A 22,514-nucleotide genomic window follows, 5' to 3' on the forward strand; every position below is an offset into this window, starting at 1 on the left:
AGTTAAATACAACTGACCTGTACTAAAAAATGTACTCTCCATGAAAAGTCAAAATGTATGGTACTGGGTTTAAAAACGTTTTAAACAGGCTGTATAAACATTTCTGATTGGATTGCATGTTTAAAAAATGTTGTAAATCTTATTTATTTCAGTGATACTTTTAGGTACCACTAGAGGGAGCCCACGTAGCACTAGCGGTACTCGTAACACACTGAGAATCACTGGTCTAAATCAACGACACAACTGAAGACTCCATAAACATTCTCCCCATGGTGAAGGCTTGTTTATTGTAGTAGTTATTTATTTTTTTTTTGGTTGGGGGACCATGGTACTTCTTGCCCGGGGGGCCCCAGGAGGTCAGAAAGGCACGAGTGTGCGCTCTGGTGTGACGTCACAGGCTCAGGCACATGACATATTCGTCTTTAAAACGACGTCACGGCGGCGGGCGCCATCCTCAGCAGGCAGCTCATTTGTCAGCGGCAGAGAAGAAGACGAGCGGCGGGATTAGACGGGAGCTGCCTTTCTCTCTCTCTCTCTCTCTCTCTCTCTCTCTCTCTCTCTCTCGCTCCATTTCTCCACTGATACGCTCTCATCCTCCTTTTCGCTCCAACTCCACAGAAACAACCGCAACCGCCTACTCAGTCACCCTCCTTATTCTTTTTTTTCTTTTTTTGGAAATGTTTTGAACCATCTTCTTTTTTTTTTCTTCCTTGCCCTACCTCTTAAGCAGAGATGTTACCCGGAGCAGAGACGTGACCTCCTATTTCGGGATGCTGGACCCTCAAAGTGGCGACGACTCCTCTTCAGCTGTATGTCAACATTTCTGGACGTTCATCAGCCTGACGACGACGTAGTAGAGAGAGCAGACGAGGATGCCAAGCAGATCTGTTTTTTTTTCCTGTTTTTTTTTTCTTTTTTCTATTTTAGTTCTCTCTGAGTCTTGTTCGCCTTGAAAGGGGTTGAAGAAATGAAGGCAAAGTTTGAGGGTTCGTTTTTTTGGCTTCCGCTACACCTGTCCACCTGCACGTGCCCATTAAACTCACATTTTTGAATTTTTTAAAAAATATTTTTTTATTTTTATTTAGTTATTATTATTATTATTTTTTTTTTTTACATCGTCAACGAGGAAGATTACTGCCAAATAGAACAAGTTAGAGATTGTTTTCCAGCATCGTTGGAGGGATTCTACGTGCGCCACCTGGGTGGATATGGCTTAAATGATGTTGGCGTCACTGTTAGATGGAGAAAAGTCCGACACTTGAGTGTCATTATCCACTGTGGACTTTGGTTGAACGCTGATCTAAATATCTAAATGGGAGGATACCCGGTGGACTGATTCGGCATTCGAGAAGGAGAACATGTGGATAAAAAGGAGTGTCGCCCGCAGGTAAGACTCTATTGGAAAAAATATATATTTATATATAGATATAAAGTATACTGTCGTTTCTCAATAGTGTGGATTTGATAATGTGCGTCGTGTTTAACTCTTCTGTTGGATAACGCCAGTTTTTCAATCTACGTCAGTCCAGTTTAGGAGAGATTGATTTATGACTGGACTCAATGAATAGTTAACTCATGTCAACTACAATTGTTTTTCTTTTCTTTTTTTTTTGTTGAGTAAATATTCCGTTACTGTCTTCAAATCAGGTGTGGCTGTTATTGATGGGGATCGTGTTTTTTTTTTTTTTTTTTTTTTTTGAAGGAGTCTCATTTTGAGCGAGCAATTCTTAACCTGAACGCTGGGGGTCGCCAATGTAACAGCGCAAGCAGCGCTTTAGAGTCGCGGTTGGGTCTACTCCCAAGCTCTGGCTAATTACAGGGTGAAAACAACAGCACCATTATTGGATGCCTTCTTTGTTGTCTAGAAAGACCGAAGATAGATGGGAGGTAAATGAAGACCAAGACCACATACAGTACTTCCACTTAATGGAGTGTCATTTTGTTTTGGGGTAACAAGATTTACATGTGATATCTACGAGCATTTAGATACTTGCTCTCAGATCAAATACCTTGTCATTTGCATACCGGTATGCACGACACATGATGAACATCTCAAGGCTGACCTCGCAGCGAAATGATGCTCACGGGAGACATGTGCACAATGCCTAAAAACAAAACAAAAACAAAACATAGTTTTGGAAAGAAACTGGTCAGATGTACAGATCTACCAGTTTTGAGTCAATTTAAATGTTCACATTATTTGTTGACTTGATAGGACGTGCTCCTGTCAGACTGAAGCCTCCCCTGTCGACTTGGTCAACATCCGACTCCAACTATTTGCAGCTCTCAATAACATTGTGTCAAACAGTGTTCATATACAGCGAAGCAAACCAACTATTAGCTCCTTGTTCAAACAGACAAAAAACAAAAGAAGAAAAAAAAACTGGGTTGTGAGTGTTACAGCAGCGCTGTCATTTAGCAAACGTGAAGATGAGCATTTATGTCGAAATGACAAAATGAAAAGATACATCTGGAGCATTAGGTGCATGATCACTTCCTACCAAACTGTTATTCAAATCATTTGTTATTCAAAGGAGCATTTGCAATTGTATTAAATAGGAGCAAGTAGGAAGGGAGTCGTTCAGGAATCATTCTATGTACTGATCGTTTGTTAAAATGATAAAAAAAAAAAAAAAAAAAAAAATGCAACTCTGATCATATTCTTTTAATCCATCATCCATCCATTTTCTGAGCCGCTTCTCCTCACTAGGGTCGCGGGCGTGCTGGAGCCTATCCCAGTTACCATCGGGCAGGAGGCGGGGTACACCCTGAACTGGTTGCCAGCCAGTCGCAGGGCGCATAAAAACAAACAACCATTCGCACGCACAGTCACACCTTTTAGAGTCTCCATTTAATGCATATTTTTGGGATGTGGGAGGAAACCGGAGTGCCCGGAGAAAACCCACGCAGGCACGGGGAGAACATGCAAACTCCACACAGGCGGGGCCGGGGATTGAACCCAGGTCCTCAGAACTGTGAGGCTGACGCTCTAACCAGTCGCCCACCGTGCCGCCCATATTCTTTTAATACATCAAAATTCTTCTTATTTATTGAAAACACCCAAAACAAAAAGAGACAGACAGAGAGAGAACCCTCAACGAATCAGGTGTAGAGCAAATTGGGGAACCTGTAATGCAGCTAAGATTTTTCCCAGCAGGGACAGAGCCTTCTCATTATTAGCATTCTTGGGCACATTTCATGCTTATTTCATGGTTAAAGTTCCCAACACAAAGCTCTCTTACTGCCAAACCGCTGGAAAGAATATAAAGCTGCAGCACAATATAACTGCAAAAATATCACCTGCAGAGACACTAGTTGCCTTTCAAGTGGGCGCTGTAGGAGCTCTTCACATCAAAAGGATAGTTAAATATAGGAAACAGTTTAGTTGCAAATAAGAACAAAAAGAAAGTTGGTACACTGAGATGAAAGATTTGGGTGCTACTTTGAATCGATGCTCAGGTTAGACAGACGAACAAGATGGAATTCCAAGCAAGACGACAAGGATTGGTCAACACCGTTGCCTCAAAAAGCAGCTTGCTTCCTCCCAACTGCCGTTTTGGTGCAAACGGTCGTCAGTCTCTATGTGCCAGTGTTGTGATTGACAGGTGAGCTGTCCAGGCTCCAGTCTGCTTCCCAACCGAGTCAGCGAGGATCAACATATAAATCATATAAAATACTTGTGTAACGTCTATGATATAACTGATTCCAATTACTCCCTTGTGAATATGTTCAATGTGTTTTTAAGCCCCTAAAAATCCAATCAAAGGCATTTTGAATATCATTTCGCATCGAGGTGCTTTCTGTGGTCAGAGATGAATGCTTTTGATACGGCCAGTTCAAGTCTTCACAGACGTCGCGGCGTAAAGGTGGCATCGCTGATATTCCTGTATTCATGTTATTCAGGTGACACCCTAATAGCCTCAATGAGGGTTATTAGCAGGGCCTCTCTGGAGCGTGATTAACCTAATTTGCAGTGAAATAGGCTGTGTTGCTTCTCTGAGGTTCTATCCTCTGGTGACGCGTGCGCCTCTGTAAGCTCCAGCGTCATAAATACCCAGTGCACAGCAGTCTGTTAAATCCAGAAGGACCAGAACTGGTTGTTCCTGTGAAAAAGCGTAAGACACAAGACATGTATGCTGGTGCATCAAATCCTGCTCGGCGGCACGCTGTTGCCAAGCACAAGAGTGGAGCAAAAAACAACTTGTTTACTTGTACGGAAATGACAATGCCACTCATGGGTGTTGGAACATGAAATTTCGATCATAAACGCATTTTCAACAACCTCATGAATAAATTCTAACTATCTGAAGGGTGTACAAAAGTGGCATTATACTGTCGTTTCCTCGGTTTTAGAATCGGTGCATCAGAAACATCGCGTACCAGCGGTTATTCATTTGTGCCTTTGCGGTCGCTGTCGCGGCTTCGCACGTGAAGATAATTAGATGCGTGGCGACATCATTGCCACTGACTCTATGGTGTTAAACGTCTGGACAGAAGCAAACACATTTGCAGGTTGATTTCAACCCCCCCCCCCCCCCCCCAATGCAGCTCGGGGCAGTTAACCCAACTATATTAAATGGATTAGAGTTTCTTGTTCTGGAAAAGAACTGTTTATAGGTTCCCATGTTTTTCCAAGTAGCCTACTAAAACCTCATTTATCCTGACCTAATTAAACCACAATTCTTGTTGTGATGACCTCCAAATAATAACAGATTTGTCTGTAAATTGCGTGGCATCGGGTGAGCCTTACAACCTACACAGTATGTCCATTAAAGAGCAGTTGCGTGTACTGCGGGTGTGATGCAAGTGTGCAGGACAACAGAGAGGGCTCATTTCTACTCAGCAAGCACCTTATGCAGTGCCTCAGGCGTGGGGCTGTGGCAACCTGGCATTCGTGTTCCTGCGTACATATGCCCACATTCAAATCTCAAAGTCCAGGTTTTTCCACCATGTCGCCGGCAGCAGTCGGGAGGACTGCCTTAATGAGCATCGTTTCAGTTCGGTGTGTGTCCATACCACAGAGGAAAGGACTTAACAACACAGAGTCCCACCCTGATTCATGTAGTGAGCTTTTTCGGGATCAATACCGTCTCTCCCTGCCACTTACTCGGCTACCTTGAATGAATGAAAACAGTCTCACTGGCTCCCAACACTGGTAATTGATGTGGATTGAGACTTGGACTGCAATAAAAACAGATTTTTGACTATGATGGTCTGAGGTTATTGGAGCATTCTTTTCAGCTGCATTGTAGCGAGGACCTTGTGTAGCAAGAGTAATTAATTACAACGATGCAATTACACCTTAAAAACTCTATAATACCACACACATTCCGCGTCCTGCCTATTTTTATTCTTTTTGTTTTTCCCACTTTGAATCATGGTTCAGCAATTCTCCTGTTGCACAGCAAGATCAGCAGCTGCTCAGGCTTACCAGTTTCTATTTATTCATTTAGTGTATTTATTTATTTGTTATTGCGTTCACCATTCGCTCCGCAGAGACCCGCTACACAGACACAATCCAAAGATTTCTGCAACTCTTTGCAGAGCCAACTGTGATATTTATCGCCTACAGTAAATACAGGATATCTGCTGTGAAGGGGCTTAACTCGGCACCCCAATCCTATTTTTTAAAAGCAATACAACTGCTGTTAAAAGGAGGGGGGGGGGGGGGAGAATCAATAATCATTGGATAAGTATATTGTATAAAATAAGCCCCTCGCTCCAAAACAGCAACAACAACAACAACAAAAACCTAGGATCTGTCACCTGTCTGGATATTATTTCATAGCCATATGGAGGTTTTTGAGGATTGGTTAAGGAGCACTATTATCATTTAACAGGTAGTAAGAGAAAGAGCTGGAACAAAAGAATACTTGGAATACCATTTGTAAACCTTTTCTGCCACTTTAAGTATGGAGCTAAGTTGTGGTCGATTTCATCATCATGTAAGGCTAACATAATCTCTTCTGTTGGCAGAAGTAGTAAGCAATCTTGTTCATTTGCAACTTGACATTCAAGCTCACAACTGAAAAGACAGTGTGCATTTATACATCCTGGGTTCTGTTAAGTGCACAATAAATGTAAAATGGGGAGTGACTAATGACACCACGGCTTTGGTCAACTGCAACTTGACATTCAAGCTCACAACTGCAGAGACATTTGTGCGCCTGTATGCATGTCTGCATTTCGACATAGTGGGATCCCTGCTGCCTCGTCGGAGCGATAGCTGCAGTTTCAATAAGCATTAGGCAGTCAACAGGCGGCCAATGGACATGCATCCCAGCTCCACCCGTCAGTGCTGGGTTTTCCAATTGTTTCTTCAACCAAGTGCATTTTTCTGTTTGTCAAGAAAAAATAATAAGGCTTTTGTTGTGTACTGAATAATGTAACTCATTTCAAGATAATCATTATTGAAACAATTCTTTTGAATGATAAAGCCTGCGGTCCCCCCTTTGGTATCCCTAATCAAGTGGCCACCCCTTACGGATACAAACAGCTCGCTACTTGAAATCATCACAAAAGAAGAAGGAAAAAAAAAAAAACCCGAAAATGTTTTGCTGATGTAGTTTGCTTAATAATGTTAGGAAAATGTAATTGATTGTGTAGTCTGGCAGATTTGATCAAAGAGTGAGTGCGGTCTAGTGAAGTAACATTAAAAGCTACGAGTTAGACTATCAGTCAATACTGAACTCAAGTGTTTGAGACGGATGAATTTGATTTAAGCGAATTTTTAATGTGTCTGGAGTGATCTTGTGAACATTGCAGGAATTTTGCATGGAGACAGACCAAAGGAACCCAAGACGGTTTAGTCCTTCAAACAGGAAGTCCATGGCATTAACCCTATTGGAAAACCCCCAAAAAATGCAGTCCAGAAGGGTTTAAAGTCCCGTGCAGATCTTACCGACCGGTACTCGAGTACTGTCCTATGCCTAGTATACAGATTATGGAGTTAAAAAGAAGCTTCATTAAATTGATCACCTGGTAAAACTAACAATTATAAGCAGATGGCAGAGAATTATAACTAAAGTGTGCCATGTGTAAAAAAAAATTCAACAGAAAACATGTATTCTTGTGCAACTGCTTCAGCAAAAAATAAATAAATAAATAAAAGAATTAAAGAAAAGAAAAAAACCTCATTTAACAAAGATTGAACTGCGACAGGAAAATTAATTAGACTGAGGTTAATCACTCAGACAAAACACTGCCCTTAGATTGCAATGGCAGTCAACGAGCGGAAACAGGAGGGGCGAATCAAGCTGAGATCAAACTAATGACAAAGAGTAAAAAAAAAAAAAAAAGAGAATGAAATTGTGCAGCCATGGGAAAATGAGCAAAACATGAACATAAAACTGACCAGAAAGTAGCAGTGATAAACTAAACAAAGTCCAACAGGAAAAGGAGCCATAAGCAAAATGTAGTATTCTACAAATATATACTGTAGTACTTTTTTGACATTTGCCGTTTGCTTCTTCTTTAACAGTTTATTGAGTTGATTCGATCGGAACGGCTGTCCTTTAAGATGCTCGTCCAATCTTAGAGGCAATTTGTTGTTGACCAGTGTTATAGTTCTTGCTTTTGCATAGACTTCTAGGCATCAACAAGCTGTATTGTTTTCTAAAAGCAACATTTCGCTCCCTTATTCCTTTTCCCTGCACATTTCAAATTGAGCCATGACAGTTCCTCCATTCAGCAAATTCTGTTAACTGCCACCGCGGAAGTGCAATCAAACGAGATAATGACAACGTAAGTTTTATAATCGCATAATGGGCTTCCGTTCCCTGCGAAGACAACCAGATAGTAAATTGGGAGTGACTGTAGCCGTCAATTAGACAATGATTATGGATGCCGTCATAACTGCAGTTATTAGATAGTAATGACTCAAAACAAGCAGCATCTTCAAATGCCTTTTAACATTGCCTATTGATGAAAAGAATCCACAAGCCCATTCCATTATTTTGAATGATACGATTGTGCCACTAATATGTGATTTTAGAATTGAAATTGCAATGTTATTGAAATAAAGTATGTCAAACACATAATAATTCAATTTCAATTTACACTGTAAACTGAAAGATTTGTTTATGAGGCGACAAGAAAATGTGTTCACCTTGGCATTCATACAATTGCCATCGCAATGCATATCTGGAGCAATTGTCTCTCCCACCCGTAAGAGATGAGCCTCAAATATGTATTTGTATTTGGTGAAATACAAATGCTTCTCTGGTTCTCTTTGATAAAGAGACCATTAATCAAGCATGAGTAAGCCAGCGTACACCTCTTGACAAAGGTGATTATTCTCGGTCACATTCCCTTCGAGCTGCTTTCCTAAATTAATAGCATTGGGAAGGGCAGAGAGGCACTGATTTGCCCTCATTTTAACAGACCGGGGCTTGAGCGTGAAAACAAATTCCCATGGTGATTTTATAAAGGTCAGAATAGTTTCCACTATATAGCAGTGTATGGTTTCTGTACAAAACAGGACAATTAAGGATTTTAAGGCAGCAATTGAGAGTGAATGCATTCTTTTGTTATTTAATTATTGTTTGTTATGCCATTGTTTGTGGTCTGTGTGTTTTTAGAGCTCAGTTTGTTATTTGGGAAATTACGCAGCAGTTTTAGCATGAACAGAGTGAATAACATTATCCAACGTTACAAGTTGGTCTGTTATCATAGTCTGACGGTGTATTATGACATTTGTTCATTGTATATGAATTGTTTCAGCTGACCTGGCAATGATCTGTGGAGTTGAGTATACGTATATTTCCTGGACAGTCCAAATCCGGATCTGCGCTTACTTCAGTCACAAAATTTCACTTTATGTTCAAGGCTCAGCAATAAATGTCAGCTTGTCAGCGTGCCCGCACTTCCGACGCACCAAACAATAGAACTGTCACAGCCATGTAGTGTTTTTGGGAATTGAGCTGTCATTTTTGCGTCGGAAAGGAAGGCCGCTGAGACAGACACACAGCGATGGAAACGTTTTCATTTGAGCTGAAATCAAATTAGTTGTGATTTATATCGACTATTAGGGATAGACATAATAATCAATTAATCAATCATTAAGGGTTTTTAATTTGGTGTAATTGATGGTTGATTCAGCGCTTCTTGTAGCAATTAGGCAGTTCTCACGTTGTGCTATGGTGGTGGGAGAAATGGATTCTTAGATGCTTCACGGGTATAAATGATTCGATTAACACATTTTATTAATCCATTATTGAACAATGTAATGCTCGTGGAATGATCAAAAGTGAAGTGCAGTGCCTGCACGGTGCTCGCAGTGTTGGGAGGATTACTTTTGTAATGTAGCACAAGTTACCCTGTTGAAAATGTAACAGTAGTGTAACTAATTTCAATTACTTTCTCCAAGTAATATAGCAAATTAGATTTGATTACATTTTGATTAACTTTCTTAATTTAGGATGAATGCATCAACAGGACTCTCGGATGTTTCGTCGAAAAAGTGGATTAAAACCATAGATCATTATCTTGGAATTAATCTATTTGTTCTTGCATAATTTAGACAACAGCACTTCATAGTAATGCTCCTTAAAAACGTTCAAAATTATGAAGTTGAATGTGTTCAAAAGTCATTGCTCTTTCATGCGTTCAAAAGTTCAACGCATTACGAACTAACAAAGACTACACCACAAGGTGGCACCTTGAGGTCATATTTGGAATAATAATGTCATCTTTGAGACTAATTGTTAGGCTACATCTTACATCATAACAATGTTCTCGCATCAGAAATGTTATTGACTGACTTATTATTATTTAACCTGCAAGGCCCCGTTGGCCCTTCCGCATTTTATTGTCGGCGAAGTGCGCGCTTGCATTTGCAACGAGACGATATGAGCTAGTAGGCTACGTACCTACGTAGATGTGTTCTCGGGTTCGACATCGACAGCACCTTCACTGCCGGCAAACACTCTTTGCATTGTGAGAGTCTCGCGGCAGAAAGGCACATGACCAGTGAGAGCCAATCACAAGCGTTGGCTTTCGACGGCAGAAGGAAAAAAAAAAACTATTTAATAAATCTGAGTTGAGTTGTCTTTGAATAGCCACAACTGAAAAATCGCTGTTGGCTTTTTGCAATGCAAAATGTTGCCTTCTAATTCATAGTATGCACATTCCGTTGTGTTTAAAAAAAAAAAAAAAAAAAAAAAAAGATCATGGGACTACATCGGTCATTTATTTTACTGTTTTAAAACTAGTAAGTAGTCATCACACATGAATTCTTTCAAAGGGAATTCGGTCAACCACAAAGCTTTACTTACTACTGCACATTACTTTTCGTATGCCCCTATAGAGTATTTCCTGCATTCACACTCGCGGGGCCATTGTTATAATTTGATGAAGCAGTCAAATGCAGCTTTCTTAGCCAGCAGAGTCGTATCTGCCCTCACAGTGAGCTGTGAAAGGGGAAGTGCCCTTGTTCTATATGCCCTGGATGTTATTAGAGAATATTCACCCCCCTTGAGGGGAAAGATCGCTGCATAGCACCTTCCCTGGTCTTTCTTTTTCAATCTCTGTTGCTCTCTTTGGGTAATATAAATGCATGGTCTCTATCCCTCTATTTTAAGTCTCCCCAGTGTGAACTGGTTTTCCTCGAGGCTGGCAGAATTAGGGGAAGTGGAATGGATGGAACCACAATGTATGCGCTCTCACCAACATCGCTTTATTGTTCCTGTTATTCTCTCTGTTTCTCTATGAACCTTTTGAATTTGCTCAATCAAGCAACACGACTATCCGAGATACTTAGGAATATGTCTTGGAGTGTACAACTTAAAAAGAAGTCATAATCCACACGCTTATTCCCCTGAGGCATTTAAAGAGAACTGTGAAAGTGTCAAAGTTTTCAGGGGGAAAAAAAACTCTTCAGACATTTTTAGCTATAAATAAAATACAAGTCATTTTTAATAGGAAAAAGAAAAAAAGATCATTGTCACATTCTTATAGATTCTCTTTCACTGTGTTGAAATAGAGTAACACACTGATTATTATAAATAAATATTACGCAGAGGAACCTGTAAGGCCTACCGCAATACAGTCATCACGTGTACATTCCATTTTTCTACTAATGCATGCATCGCTTTTGTTGCTACGTTACCACTGCCTCACAATAACTTTTAAAATTCAAAGTTCTGTGACCAGTCCAGTCTGCATCTTTTTGCACAATTGTCAAAAAAAAAATAAATGTACCGGCATTACCAGATAACTAGCAACCCTTTACTGCTCAGTGACTTTTTTTTTTTTTTTTGTCAATGTCTTTCTGTCGTACTAGAGCGGCGCCAACTACCCGAGACAAATTCCTTGTGTGTTTTTTGGACATACTTGGCAAATAAAGATGATTCTGATTTCCCACCTTTGCCGTCACTGGTACACCACTGGTGGTATCACCCAAAAGAATGAAGAAGCCACAAACATGTAGAGTTAATACTCACTGCGCTGAAGTCTCACAAGCTATGTGGAATGTGGTCTGGCGTGACTTTATGAAGTATGGTGGTTTGAACTTTGGATTTTGGTGCAACATATTTTTCGGAAACATTTTTTTTAAACCTCCAAATTGTACATTTCGGTCAATTCGGTCCCACTATTACCACCTGCTAAAATAGAAATTGTGAGCGCACGAGCACAGTCAAAGCATTTTTAATTCTACAAATATTTTGTTGAAAAACTCTGACTTACTGTAATTGCTGTTAGGATTGACTCATTAAAGCTAGTGGGTGTCAAAAAAGATATATCCCCAAAAAACAAAAACACAAATGTGCAACAAACAGAAAAAGTTAATTTGTGATGAAAAGCTACTGTATTATTTCTGCTGCATGTTCACCTTCTTCAGTGTCTGTTTGGACCCACCAGGGGAAACCACCCACTGTAGTTTGAAACTTCATCAACTGAAGCTGTAAAATGTTTTCCCAGTGGCTTTTTTTTCAAAGTGACATTTATAGATTTGCGTGGGAAACGTAGCTTCGTATCATCAAAAGCACCATCAATGTGTAGCGCTACCATGAATAACAGAACTCCCTGAAATTTTAGCAAGGGCCTGAATACAACATAGAAACGTCCTACTGAGAGTTAAAAAAAAAAAAAAGAATCTAAATCCTAAATCCTGTCTGGTAAAGACAATCTGCTGCCACGCTTGCCTTTTTTCAGGACTGGAGTCACCTTCACCAAGCGACTTTCAATGGCTGTGTGGGTCCAAAAATGATGTGTACTCAAGCGGTGAGGCTGTCAAGAACGCTGATAACATTTCTATTGACAACACCTGGGATGGCCGCCTATTGAAGCACCACTTCTGCAAACTCAAGAGAAGTTCTAATTAAGACCTACACACAAGTGATCACAGTGTGATACCAACACTAGAAGTGGGCCAAGGATACAGTACAATAGACAATAATTAGGTGCCACATCTAATTAGCTACAGGCATAATTGTTTACGGGTTGTTATGTGCCACAAAGAGTGAGTCAGAAAGAACGTAATGACTGTTGATTTAGACAATGAAAAGGAGGATAGAGACCGAGCCTGACCGCAAATACAGTAGCAAAATTCTGCGAATAATTTACAATGAAGAATTACTGTAGCAGTGCAGTCCGATGTAAAACAATGAACGTTTAACTGCCGGGTGCCGATGCTCCGTGGGGCGAGTCGTGCTGGTAGGAAAGGCCGCTGCTTCGTAGGCCGCCGAGTGGATGAGAGTTTCCGTGTTCACGAAACCGCCGGATCAATGCTGTGACAACTTATACTTGATGTTAGATTTGTGATTGGATGAGCAAGTTGGGGGCTGGGAGATCAGCGAGTGAGCGTGTGTCTAGGTGGAACCTCTGGCTACACACAACCTTCTGCTGCAGAAGTTTGGTTATGTGAAGTTCGGTTATTTATTTATTTTTTTGGTGTGGTTAAGGCTGACAATAATTGTTTGTTGTCACAGTTATAGAGATGCTATAATAATTTCTCGTGTATAATGCGCACCCATGTATAATGCGCACCCCCAAAGTTGACCTCAAAATTCTGGAAAACCCGTCTACCTATGTATAATGCATTTTTACAATGCATGATTTTGCTTCTGGTGGAAAAATGGTTAGAGCATCTGCCTCACAGTTCTGAAGACTGGGGTTCAATCCCCGGCCCCACCTGTGTGGAGTTTGCATGTTCTCTCCGTGCCTGCGTAGGTTTTCTCCGGGCACTCTGGTTTCCTCCCAAATCCGAAAAACATGCAAGGTAGGTTAATGGAAGACTCTAAATTGCCTGTAGGTTTGAATGTGGGTGTGAATGGTTGTTTGTTTATGTGTGCCCTGCGATTGGCTGGCAACCAGTTCAGGGTGTACCCCGCCTCCTGCCCGATGATGGCTGGCATAGGCTCCAGCACTCCCGCGACCCTTGTGAGGATAAGAAGCTCAGAAAATGGATGGATGGATGGATTTTGCTTCTACCTATATGATCAAAACATAAAGTATTATCTGTATTTTGTTAGTTTTTTCAAATAATTATTCTGAAGTTAAACACCATATTTGAACGCAGAATGTGGTTTGGTATTGTCTTGCTGAAATAATTCTGTTGTATGTATGGCAACAGGTGGATAAGCAGGTTCATTGTACTTTCTGCCATCTAATGGAAGAGCATTTAACGGTTTTGCCTTTCACAATATATTCTTGACAAAGACATAAGCAAATAAATATTTGTAATTAATAAATAATTTTCAGGCAAACAAAGTGAATTTTAACTCCTTCCTGCGACGCCGCTGATGATCACTCACAACACACAAAAGTGCCACTGCACCTTGTTTGGGAATCACTGGACTACTTTGTGAGACTCTTTGGAACAATTTAAGCTTCTGAATATCCTTATGGCTGTCCTCCTTCGCGGAGATGATGCCATGACGTCATTTCTGCTTATCTATGTCCCACTGGTACATGGTTATAAGAATTGTACTTTACATAATGGTATTTTTCTGGTGAAAAATAAGCAGACGTTGGTCATTGTTTGTCTTATTTCAGATCTTCAACATGTTGCCACAAGTAAAGTATTTTTAGGATGGTGATGGTCTCCTGTTACAGTTTAAAGGTCCTGTTGCACTATTCTTGGTTGGTGTACATTGATATACATTATACAGTAACTGTTGGTTCAGTGCGTCACGCCGTCTGCTGCAGATGTCTTTATTTCTGCTTAACAGTTTTCATTTCAACATGTTCAAAATGTGTCTGTAGCAGTATTGCAGCTCAACACAAAACTACAAATAGTATCTCTTTTCCGTTTATTGATAGTTTTTTTTCAAAATTTTGATGAAACCTTATTAATTTCCCAAATTCACATCGTGGTAGATAAACAACACTTACTGCACTTGATTAACGGAAATAGAAAATCCAGAAAATGTCCATTGGAATACAGTAGCTGGAAGGTTTGTGGCTGGTATTCAACATCTTATAGCCTATCGTGTATGTAGTCCTACATTTCTGTCTAAGGGAGTCACTATACTGTGGCAAAAACACATACAATCACTTGTTTAATTTAATGACTTCAAATATTCTTTGAGGGAGGAAGGAAGACGTAAATGAAAGAACTCCAGCATTTTCCCTTAATTTTCCCGGACTTCAGCAATGCAATGATTACTTCTCTTACATTCTCCCTGTGCTTGCAGTCTAAAATCAATAATTGATTAATTGAAGTCTCTTGGTGTAAGATAGAGTCAATTTTTTTTTGTCTAGATTTTGTACCCCGCCTTTTGCCTCCAAGTCAACCAGGAGATTATCCATTTTACAGCAACCCTGGCAGGATACATGCTAGCAAATGGATGGATGAGATAGTGGGTTGACTTAATTGTGCAGGATTGATGAAAGAGCGCTGACGAAAGGTGCTAGGACCAGAACAAGTAAAAGCAGGATCACAGTGGAAACAGGTGGTTGGTGCAATTAGTCTGAGCTGCAGTGTTGTGACAGTTCCAGGCCATTATTCTCTCTCTCTCTCTCTCTTTTATTTGTCACTTTATCATATCCACACGGTAACTTTTAAATGAAGCAAAAAGAAGGGATTTATAATATTTTTCTCTCAAGTGTGTCAGTCCTCATATTTCCAAAGCTCTCAACTTCTACTCTGGCTCATTTCAAACATTAAGAGAACAGACTAATACTCATCCAACACCCAAAAAAGGTTACTAGGGCAATATCCGCTCATGCAAAACAATCTTTATCTTAAAGGCCATGTAACCAAAGAGTAAACACACGCATACTCATCCTTTCCTCTTCATTTTGTTGTGAAGTTTACTATAAAGACTATTTTTCATTCATTTTGATGACATAATGTGGGTCATGTGATGCTTCATGATGTTAAGAACTTGGCTCATTTGTTGAATTAGTCAGCCCTCACTTTTCATGTTTGCAAAGCACCATGGACCGGGACCGGTTCCCTGCGCATTTATTCGATTTCATTTTGTAATAAAGGGCGGCACGGTGGGCGACTAGTTAGCACATCTGCCTCACAGTTCTGATGACCCGGATTGAATCCCGGCTCCGCCTGTGTGGAGTTTTCATGTTCTCTCCGTGCTTGTGTGGGTTTTCCCTGGGTATTCTGGTTTCCTCCCACATCCCAAAAAACATACACGGTAGGTTAACTGAAGACTCTAAATTGTCCGTAGGTGTGAATGTGAGTGTGGACGGTTGTGCGCCCTGCGATTGGCTGGCGACCAGTTCCGGGTGTACCCAGCCTCTCGCCCAAAGTCATCTGAGATAGGCGTCGGCACACTGGCGACCCTACTAAGGATAAGCGGTTCAGAAAATGGATGGGTGGATTTTCTAATAAAATTATTTTGGTCTATGCTGAAAATGTTTGCCATCAAACCGCTGCTATAGTATACTTTAACATAATAGTATGGCTGTTGAAGAATCAGTTTACAGTATATAACAAACAAATGTATCTTGGTGCAAATAATCAAGTGCCTGTGCCAAGTATTAGATATTAAACATGATCCTCAAGTTTAATATCTATCTTAAAATAGCACAAGGGAGTGGGAAAAGTCACGCCCGGTCACCCACCACCACAACTTACTGCAAATTCCAATTTCACTTTACAGCTGCAAAAATTAATTCTGAACTATTCTCTGGTTTTACACAGGGCTCACCATACTGAGATCCGTGTAGTAGGCTAGTAGCCAGTTGGGTCACTAAATAGTGCTCATAATAGCCTGTGGTCAACTTAAACCTCCCTATTCTTCTTATAAACGTGAGTACAAATTGTTTCTATCACACCAAAGGTTCCAATTTTTCAGTGTTCTGCTCAAAATGTGGCTTTTAGATGAAAAGCCATCTGTCATTTTCCCTACAGAGAGAGCGCAGACTGCCACAATGCTTTGTGACCCTGCGCTCCGAATCAGGGCTCATCACAATCTGCACTAAAGGGATTTCCCAACGTATTGTTTAGACTTAACTCTCCACTTAAGTTTGTAATAATGGTATGATGGAGCATGTGCTCCTAAAGTAGGACACCAGGCACCCATTTCCATCAGAAAGCAATCTGGTATGCTCACATCGCTAATACTGGTCTTTAGCTGCCATCTGTGCTGTATGCTTGCAAATTATATTTTCACCGCATGGGGTGTCAAAATATTAGACATGTTCTTAAATTATGAATCCATGATGCCTGTTGAATCAGTTTGTTTGGCAGAGGTGGCAGATTCTAAAGGTATGGGCAGATCCAGGTAAACAAATAGGGGCCTCAGTATATGTAACACTGACTGGCACAGTCCTTAGGAGATGCAAAATGTTTTATAAAAATGTGCACCCAACCTCATTTTCTGGTCTGTGGTCAACTATGAGCTATATGTCTCCAAATTCAGCTCTCTTTTTGAAACATTGCAACAGACTTCATTTTCAAGATCAGAGAAGCCACTCTATGCCTCTTTGTTGTAGCCAGAAGCAGCAGAGTAAAAGGCAAAGAAGGTGCTTAATAAACATAGCCATCAAAAAAAAAAAGGTCCAGGCGTTGCATTAATCTGGCTGGAGTCGCCTCCAGTGTGCTGATGACCAAGATTTCAGTCGAGGTCAGGGCTGAAGCTCTTGAAATACTAATTACAGCTGTCAATAATATGTCGACCTTGTCGCTGCTGTGTCATGACCACATCAATCACCCTTTATGGCTCAATTAAAATGCCACCCTAAATTATTTATCAGCCAGTATGTTTGTGCTTTATTTTCCACCCTTTCTATTTGAAAGCAAGTTTCATGTTCTCTCAATGTCAGTCGGTCAACAATAAAAGACATCGGTGGAGAATAGTATTAACTCATTCAATGTGTCTACTAAAATCCAAGTATTAACTAGATCATATCATATTTTTACAATCTTATTGATTGGTGATTAGAATTGATGTGGTGATTCCAAATCAAATCTTCTGCGTACTTGAACTGAAGTTGTTGAAGGACGGTAGCCTTTCATGAGTCAAGGAATGCACGTGTAGTTTTGTCGCTGGGGCTAGTGAAGGTTGTCCACTGTTGATGTTTAAACATAAAAAAAGGAACAGAATTTGGTGGTTAAGACATGAATGCAACATCTATTTAGGTCAAGATTTTTGTGAACTGCCTGTTGTTCTCTCTCTGCAACAGCTATAGAGTGCTACGTTTCTTATCATCGCAATGCATAATCAAATTAGCTAAGCTCTGGGAAACCTACAGTATGATTTCGTAACTAATGCATGAATGACGATAAGCTGAAGGATAAATGACCTTGTGTTTTACCTTAATTATCCCTGGGTTCATATGTGTCTGTAAATTGAAGGCGTTCCACCTGCTAAATGTAAACGGGAATAAAGCCATAATCTTTCGTGTTGTACATTCGCTTAGTCTGACCTTTACACTTGAAATGAAGTGTGTTTCAGTGAAACAAATTATTATCACTGCTTAATTGAGTAGAAGTTGCGGAGTAAAACTTGGCCAAGAGTTTAAATGGAGGGTAAATAGAGGCGTTAATCTTACTGATAGATGCTTACTTATCAAATTTGTATGGTATGAATATGTAGTGCATGGCCTGAATCTAAAATGACTTTTCTCTTTTAATGTCTCTTTTTATCAACAGTCCATCTGCTTTGAGGCAAAGCAGCTGTGTGGGGCACCGGGTGTGGATTCTGCTAGCAATGACCCACATGACCTTGGACTTCTCTGTCTGCAGCCCCCTCAGTCAAGGTTTGGGGATCAAACTCATGCCTAAACCGGTGCCTCGCTCAAGACCTCGCCTGCAGCCCGATTGGGACGCGCCTAGCAAGTTCCACTGGAGAACAGTGGGCCCTCTGGCCCGCAGGCTTTTGAATCCTATCCCTGCACCCCAAGACAATAAATTAGGGATATGGCCAAAAGTCACAGTCCAAAAGCATCGGAAGCCCCTGCACAAACGACCAACGCCGTGTAAGGAATGCCGGTTGGTGTACTCGGAAATGGAGACAGATGATCCGGTAATCGCGGAATCTCCAGCAGCTTTTTCCAGTGGGAACAGGGGAGACCCAGCAAGGTTGCTACTTAGAGCCAGAAGGCAGCTCAAATGGGAGAGCTTTGACAAGTCTCAGGAGGGCCGGACTACTACGGTGGCCGGATTTATTGACTGGGGACCCACAGGGACAGATAGTATAGATGAGTATGGCAAACCAGAGCCCAAAGTTAACCTGCCTACTAGGGCCTCAACGACCACAGTGGCCACAACCACGAGCACTACTACAAGGCTCTCCCAAAGGACGTTCAATGTGGTGACTACACCAGAACCCAAGAGGCTAAGCACCACCAAGGCCACAAACAGCTTCGGGGAGACTGTCAAGCCACCAAAGCCATATGGGGATACATCAGGTAAGAGATCCACATCTATTTGCTTATCGGTCCATCTGCCACTGATACAGAGATTTATTGTGCACAGAACACAGGTCACAGTTTTGTTTGGATTGCCTTCAAATTTTGACCTCTGACAAGCATGATGAGAGGTTGTTTTCATCCCTCTTGATTTTTTTTGTATGTTATTGACTTTGTTCAGATTGCACAAAAATTTCAAATATTTCAAATTAACTGAGGATTTTTTGTTTTTCTCGTCATCGTTTCGCCTCAATAGAAACATCAACCCTGCCCCAAAGTGCATATAGTACCATCTTATTCGCAATATAACACACTATCTAACATACTACAATATATCAACCATGACTTTAATTCTTTTATTAAATTTTGTATCAGTAATTGGATAAAAGGGGATGATGCATTATTTATTTGCACATTTTACAAATTCACTATAGCCTACAGCCATTCACCCCCACCCCAAAGGTAGTACAGTTGGGTAGCCTCATCTAGCATGCACTGTTTTTCCATTTGCACCATCTTTGTTTAATAGCACATACAGTAGTTTTGTATTAATCCATTGTTCATACCACCTTTGAGATTTGGCAGATCGACTTCATATTTATATGTATTGCGATGTAATTAACAGAGTCGTGTTTAACTGTCTTTTGTCAGGTATCCTTGGTGTTGATATGTAGACTCAAATCTTTTCCACCTTGGTGGACGTCGGCACTCTCCGGAATTATTCTAATTTTTGTATGTATGTAACAGTACTTGATGAGCTCAACATGGACCAACAACCTTCTGTTTTGCTGAAGTTCTAGACAGTTCCTCTGTGCTGAGGGCACACAAAAACTTCCTCTAGGAATATTAGATTAACAGTTCCCTTAAATCCGCAAGAGGACTCATCTTGGACCAATTACACGTCATGTTGAACAACATTTAAACATGTGCTGTGGCTGCACGCCAAAGGGCAAATTGTCTTGTCAGCATCGTTTTGTCTCCGTTTTCACATGATTAGGAGGTTAGTGGGAGATTTAAAAGTCCGGTTTGATATTAATAAAGTCGACAACTGTTAACTGAAAGCTAATGAGAGGGGGGGAAAGCATGATTTTTCCAGTTGGGTGCGTGCTACTACATCAATGGACAGACTCATCAGAGGAGATGAATAGAATCACTTTCCATGGCAAAGCCCAGGTGCCTTACTGTTGTAGGAAACGCCTTCACAAGACATTAACATGTCTGCCTCATGGTGGCCCCGAGGTAGGATATAATTACCACACAACCAGCAACATCTCGGTTCTATGGGAGGCCTGCACAATTTTTTAGGTTTGGTCAACTCTAAACAGATGCCGTATGGGCCAACAGCCATTTAAATGATGTGACTAATGAAGTGACTAATGGTTGCACACTGCCATTTAGATATACATTATTACAATAACAAAAACTAGACTTTTTTTTTTTTTTTTTTTTACAAAGGGCTTTGTGTTCATTATGTACGTTTCCTGTGTTGTATTTTAGACTCTCAACAATACTTTCATACAGCAACTGTGTGCAATTGGCACCCAGCTGTTGTGGGGGGTATGTGCATATATGTTCATTGTCCTGTTGTCCTTTAGACTGACCCTCATTGTGCCAACTTAACTATGATAAATATTTCAGGAGAGTGATTAAAGATTCCATTTTGATGTGTCCTATTTGAGTAAAGGCAAGCTTAAACATTCCCTTTCACCAAGCAGGCGCTTTCTCTCATATGGGGTCCATTATAATACAGCCTATCGAATTAACCTAAATCCGTTTCATCACCAGTCATTCATCACCATTGTGTTTTGCTGTTTTTGATTCCCTCAAAGCCAGAATCTTTTCATGGCACTGTCATTCAGCATATGCAAATAAAAAGAAAACTCAGTCGCCCTTTGGAATTCTTCTTCTTCTTATTATTATTATTATTATTATGAATATTATTATTATTTTAACACATCTGGCATCAACCGTACCCCCTGCTGATTCTAACATTATTGACGGAAAAACAAAATCTCCTAAATACATTTTGCCTCAGATTCGATTGATTAGTTTAACTGAAGAAACTGCAGTGGATTGTGTAACTTTAAAAATACTAATAACTTTACATAAGGCTCCTGTCACTGCAGATTAGAAAAAAAAGTACTTATCATAATTAGTCAGGCTCTCAGTAACTGTGAGATTACAGTATGTGCACTCACCCTTGGACTAAATAAGCTGCATGAGTCAAACTGACTCATGAATAACGTCAGCAGTCAGCACAAATAAAAGCCATTAATGTACAGTACTTTGTCTCAGTGAATAAGCATGCGTGTAAAATGACCATAATTATCTGATGTGTGTATATAGTTGTCTGGGAGGTATTTGGTGGGCGGGTGTTTAGTGCACTATTCCAAAATTCATTCTGAAAAATGCCCTTCTGACAACAATGTAGTTGATGTGCCAGTGTATGGATAAGACTTCAGTTGACACTTCCGCAAAGCAAGTATTATCACAGGATTATCACAATACGAAATGCAAGCTTCTCAGGATACTCAAAACACTGTCAAGTTTTTGCCTCCCAAAATTAAATGTCTCTGTACATTACATCACATTTTCTTGCTCTTCAGTAAAAACGCTACAAGGACAACGAGGGAATCCTCATTAAATTTGCCGTGGAGGCTTTGTCTCCCCCTTCCTGTAGTCATAGTAATTACTGCAAGCCAACTTTTGTTGTTTCCATTGCCACAATCCAAATCCTAGAGCTCTTTCTGAAAATAATACTGGGAGCATAACAGTATGTCCAATAACAGCAACATGACATTCACTTCGGCCCGTTTTTCCACTGTGCAGACGATTACCACCCATAGCCAGCTCAGCCATAATTGAAATATTGCAATTCATAATCTATGTTGTTGATCTTGCAAAACAGAATGGGACTCATTGCCTAAATGAAGAATTTAGTATTCTGCAATTACATTCCGATTAATATCTGACGTGGGGTGCTGCTTGAAGGCAGGTGTACCCAAGCGCCCGGGCAGGGGGCAGCAAAGTGAATATCTCGGCAGCCACTAAAAGACACGAACAATTAGCAAGGAACAAACAGATGCAAAGGATCTTGTAAACAATTATAGAAACAGCTGGATAGAACATGTAACTGATAATTAAAGTAAGTGCCTCTATGACAAATTCAAAGATTAACATGAATAATTAGTATCTATCGTATTCATTAAAACAATACAGTGGACTCTTTAAAGATCAATGCCTCAATTCATAAACTTGACATCATGAAAGACCCCATAGCGTCTGTTTTGATGTCTCCAGATGCTTACTGGTTGTCCTCAAAGGTTGCGTTCTTTTTCATTTGTAGCTCACTCAATGCCACACAGACGGGGGGCTGAAAATACAGTCAGTAAAAACATTTCCGATAATTGGACCCTTGCCAAATGCTAATGTAAATGTGAATAAAAGAGTTATGTTTTACAGGTCTGTGTTGAGTAAGCAAACATGGTCATTTGTAATATATTGTGGTCTTACGCATTTCTCCTAGAATCCTGAAGGGTTTACGGGTGACTAAGTAAGTGGACGGTTGAGCAAGTGAGTGAGTTAAATGAATAGCGTAAATAAGTGGAGTCAGCGTTCACAGTACAGCTAAGTGAGGTCATGTAAAATGAATGTTAAATGTCTCAGGAGGAGTTTAAAGAAGTACATCCACCGAGTAT

General features: G+C 40.4%; 1 protein-coding gene across 1 annotated transcript in view; it reads left to right on the forward strand.

Annotated features, from left to right (window-relative positions):
* Positions 1-217: 217 nt before the first annotated feature.
* ajap1 (adherens junctions associated protein 1) overlaps positions 218-22,514 on the forward strand; it is a 37,653-nt gene continuing 15,356 nt past the window's right edge. The window contains exons 1-2 of the mRNA XM_061769294.1: positions 218-1,387; positions 18,059-18,816. Coding sequence (XP_061625278.1) covers positions 1,359-1,387; positions 18,059-18,816 — 787 coding nt within the window. The 5' untranslated portion in view covers positions 218-1,358. The remainder of the gene's footprint in view (positions 1,388-18,058; positions 18,817-22,514) is intronic.

The sequence above is a fragment of the Phyllopteryx taeniolatus genome, chromosome 1, assembly GCF_024500385.1.
Source record: "Phyllopteryx taeniolatus isolate TA_2022b chromosome 1, UOR_Ptae_1.2, whole genome shotgun sequence".
Taxonomy (NCBI): domain Eukaryota; kingdom Metazoa; phylum Chordata; class Actinopteri; order Syngnathiformes; family Syngnathidae; genus Phyllopteryx; species Phyllopteryx taeniolatus.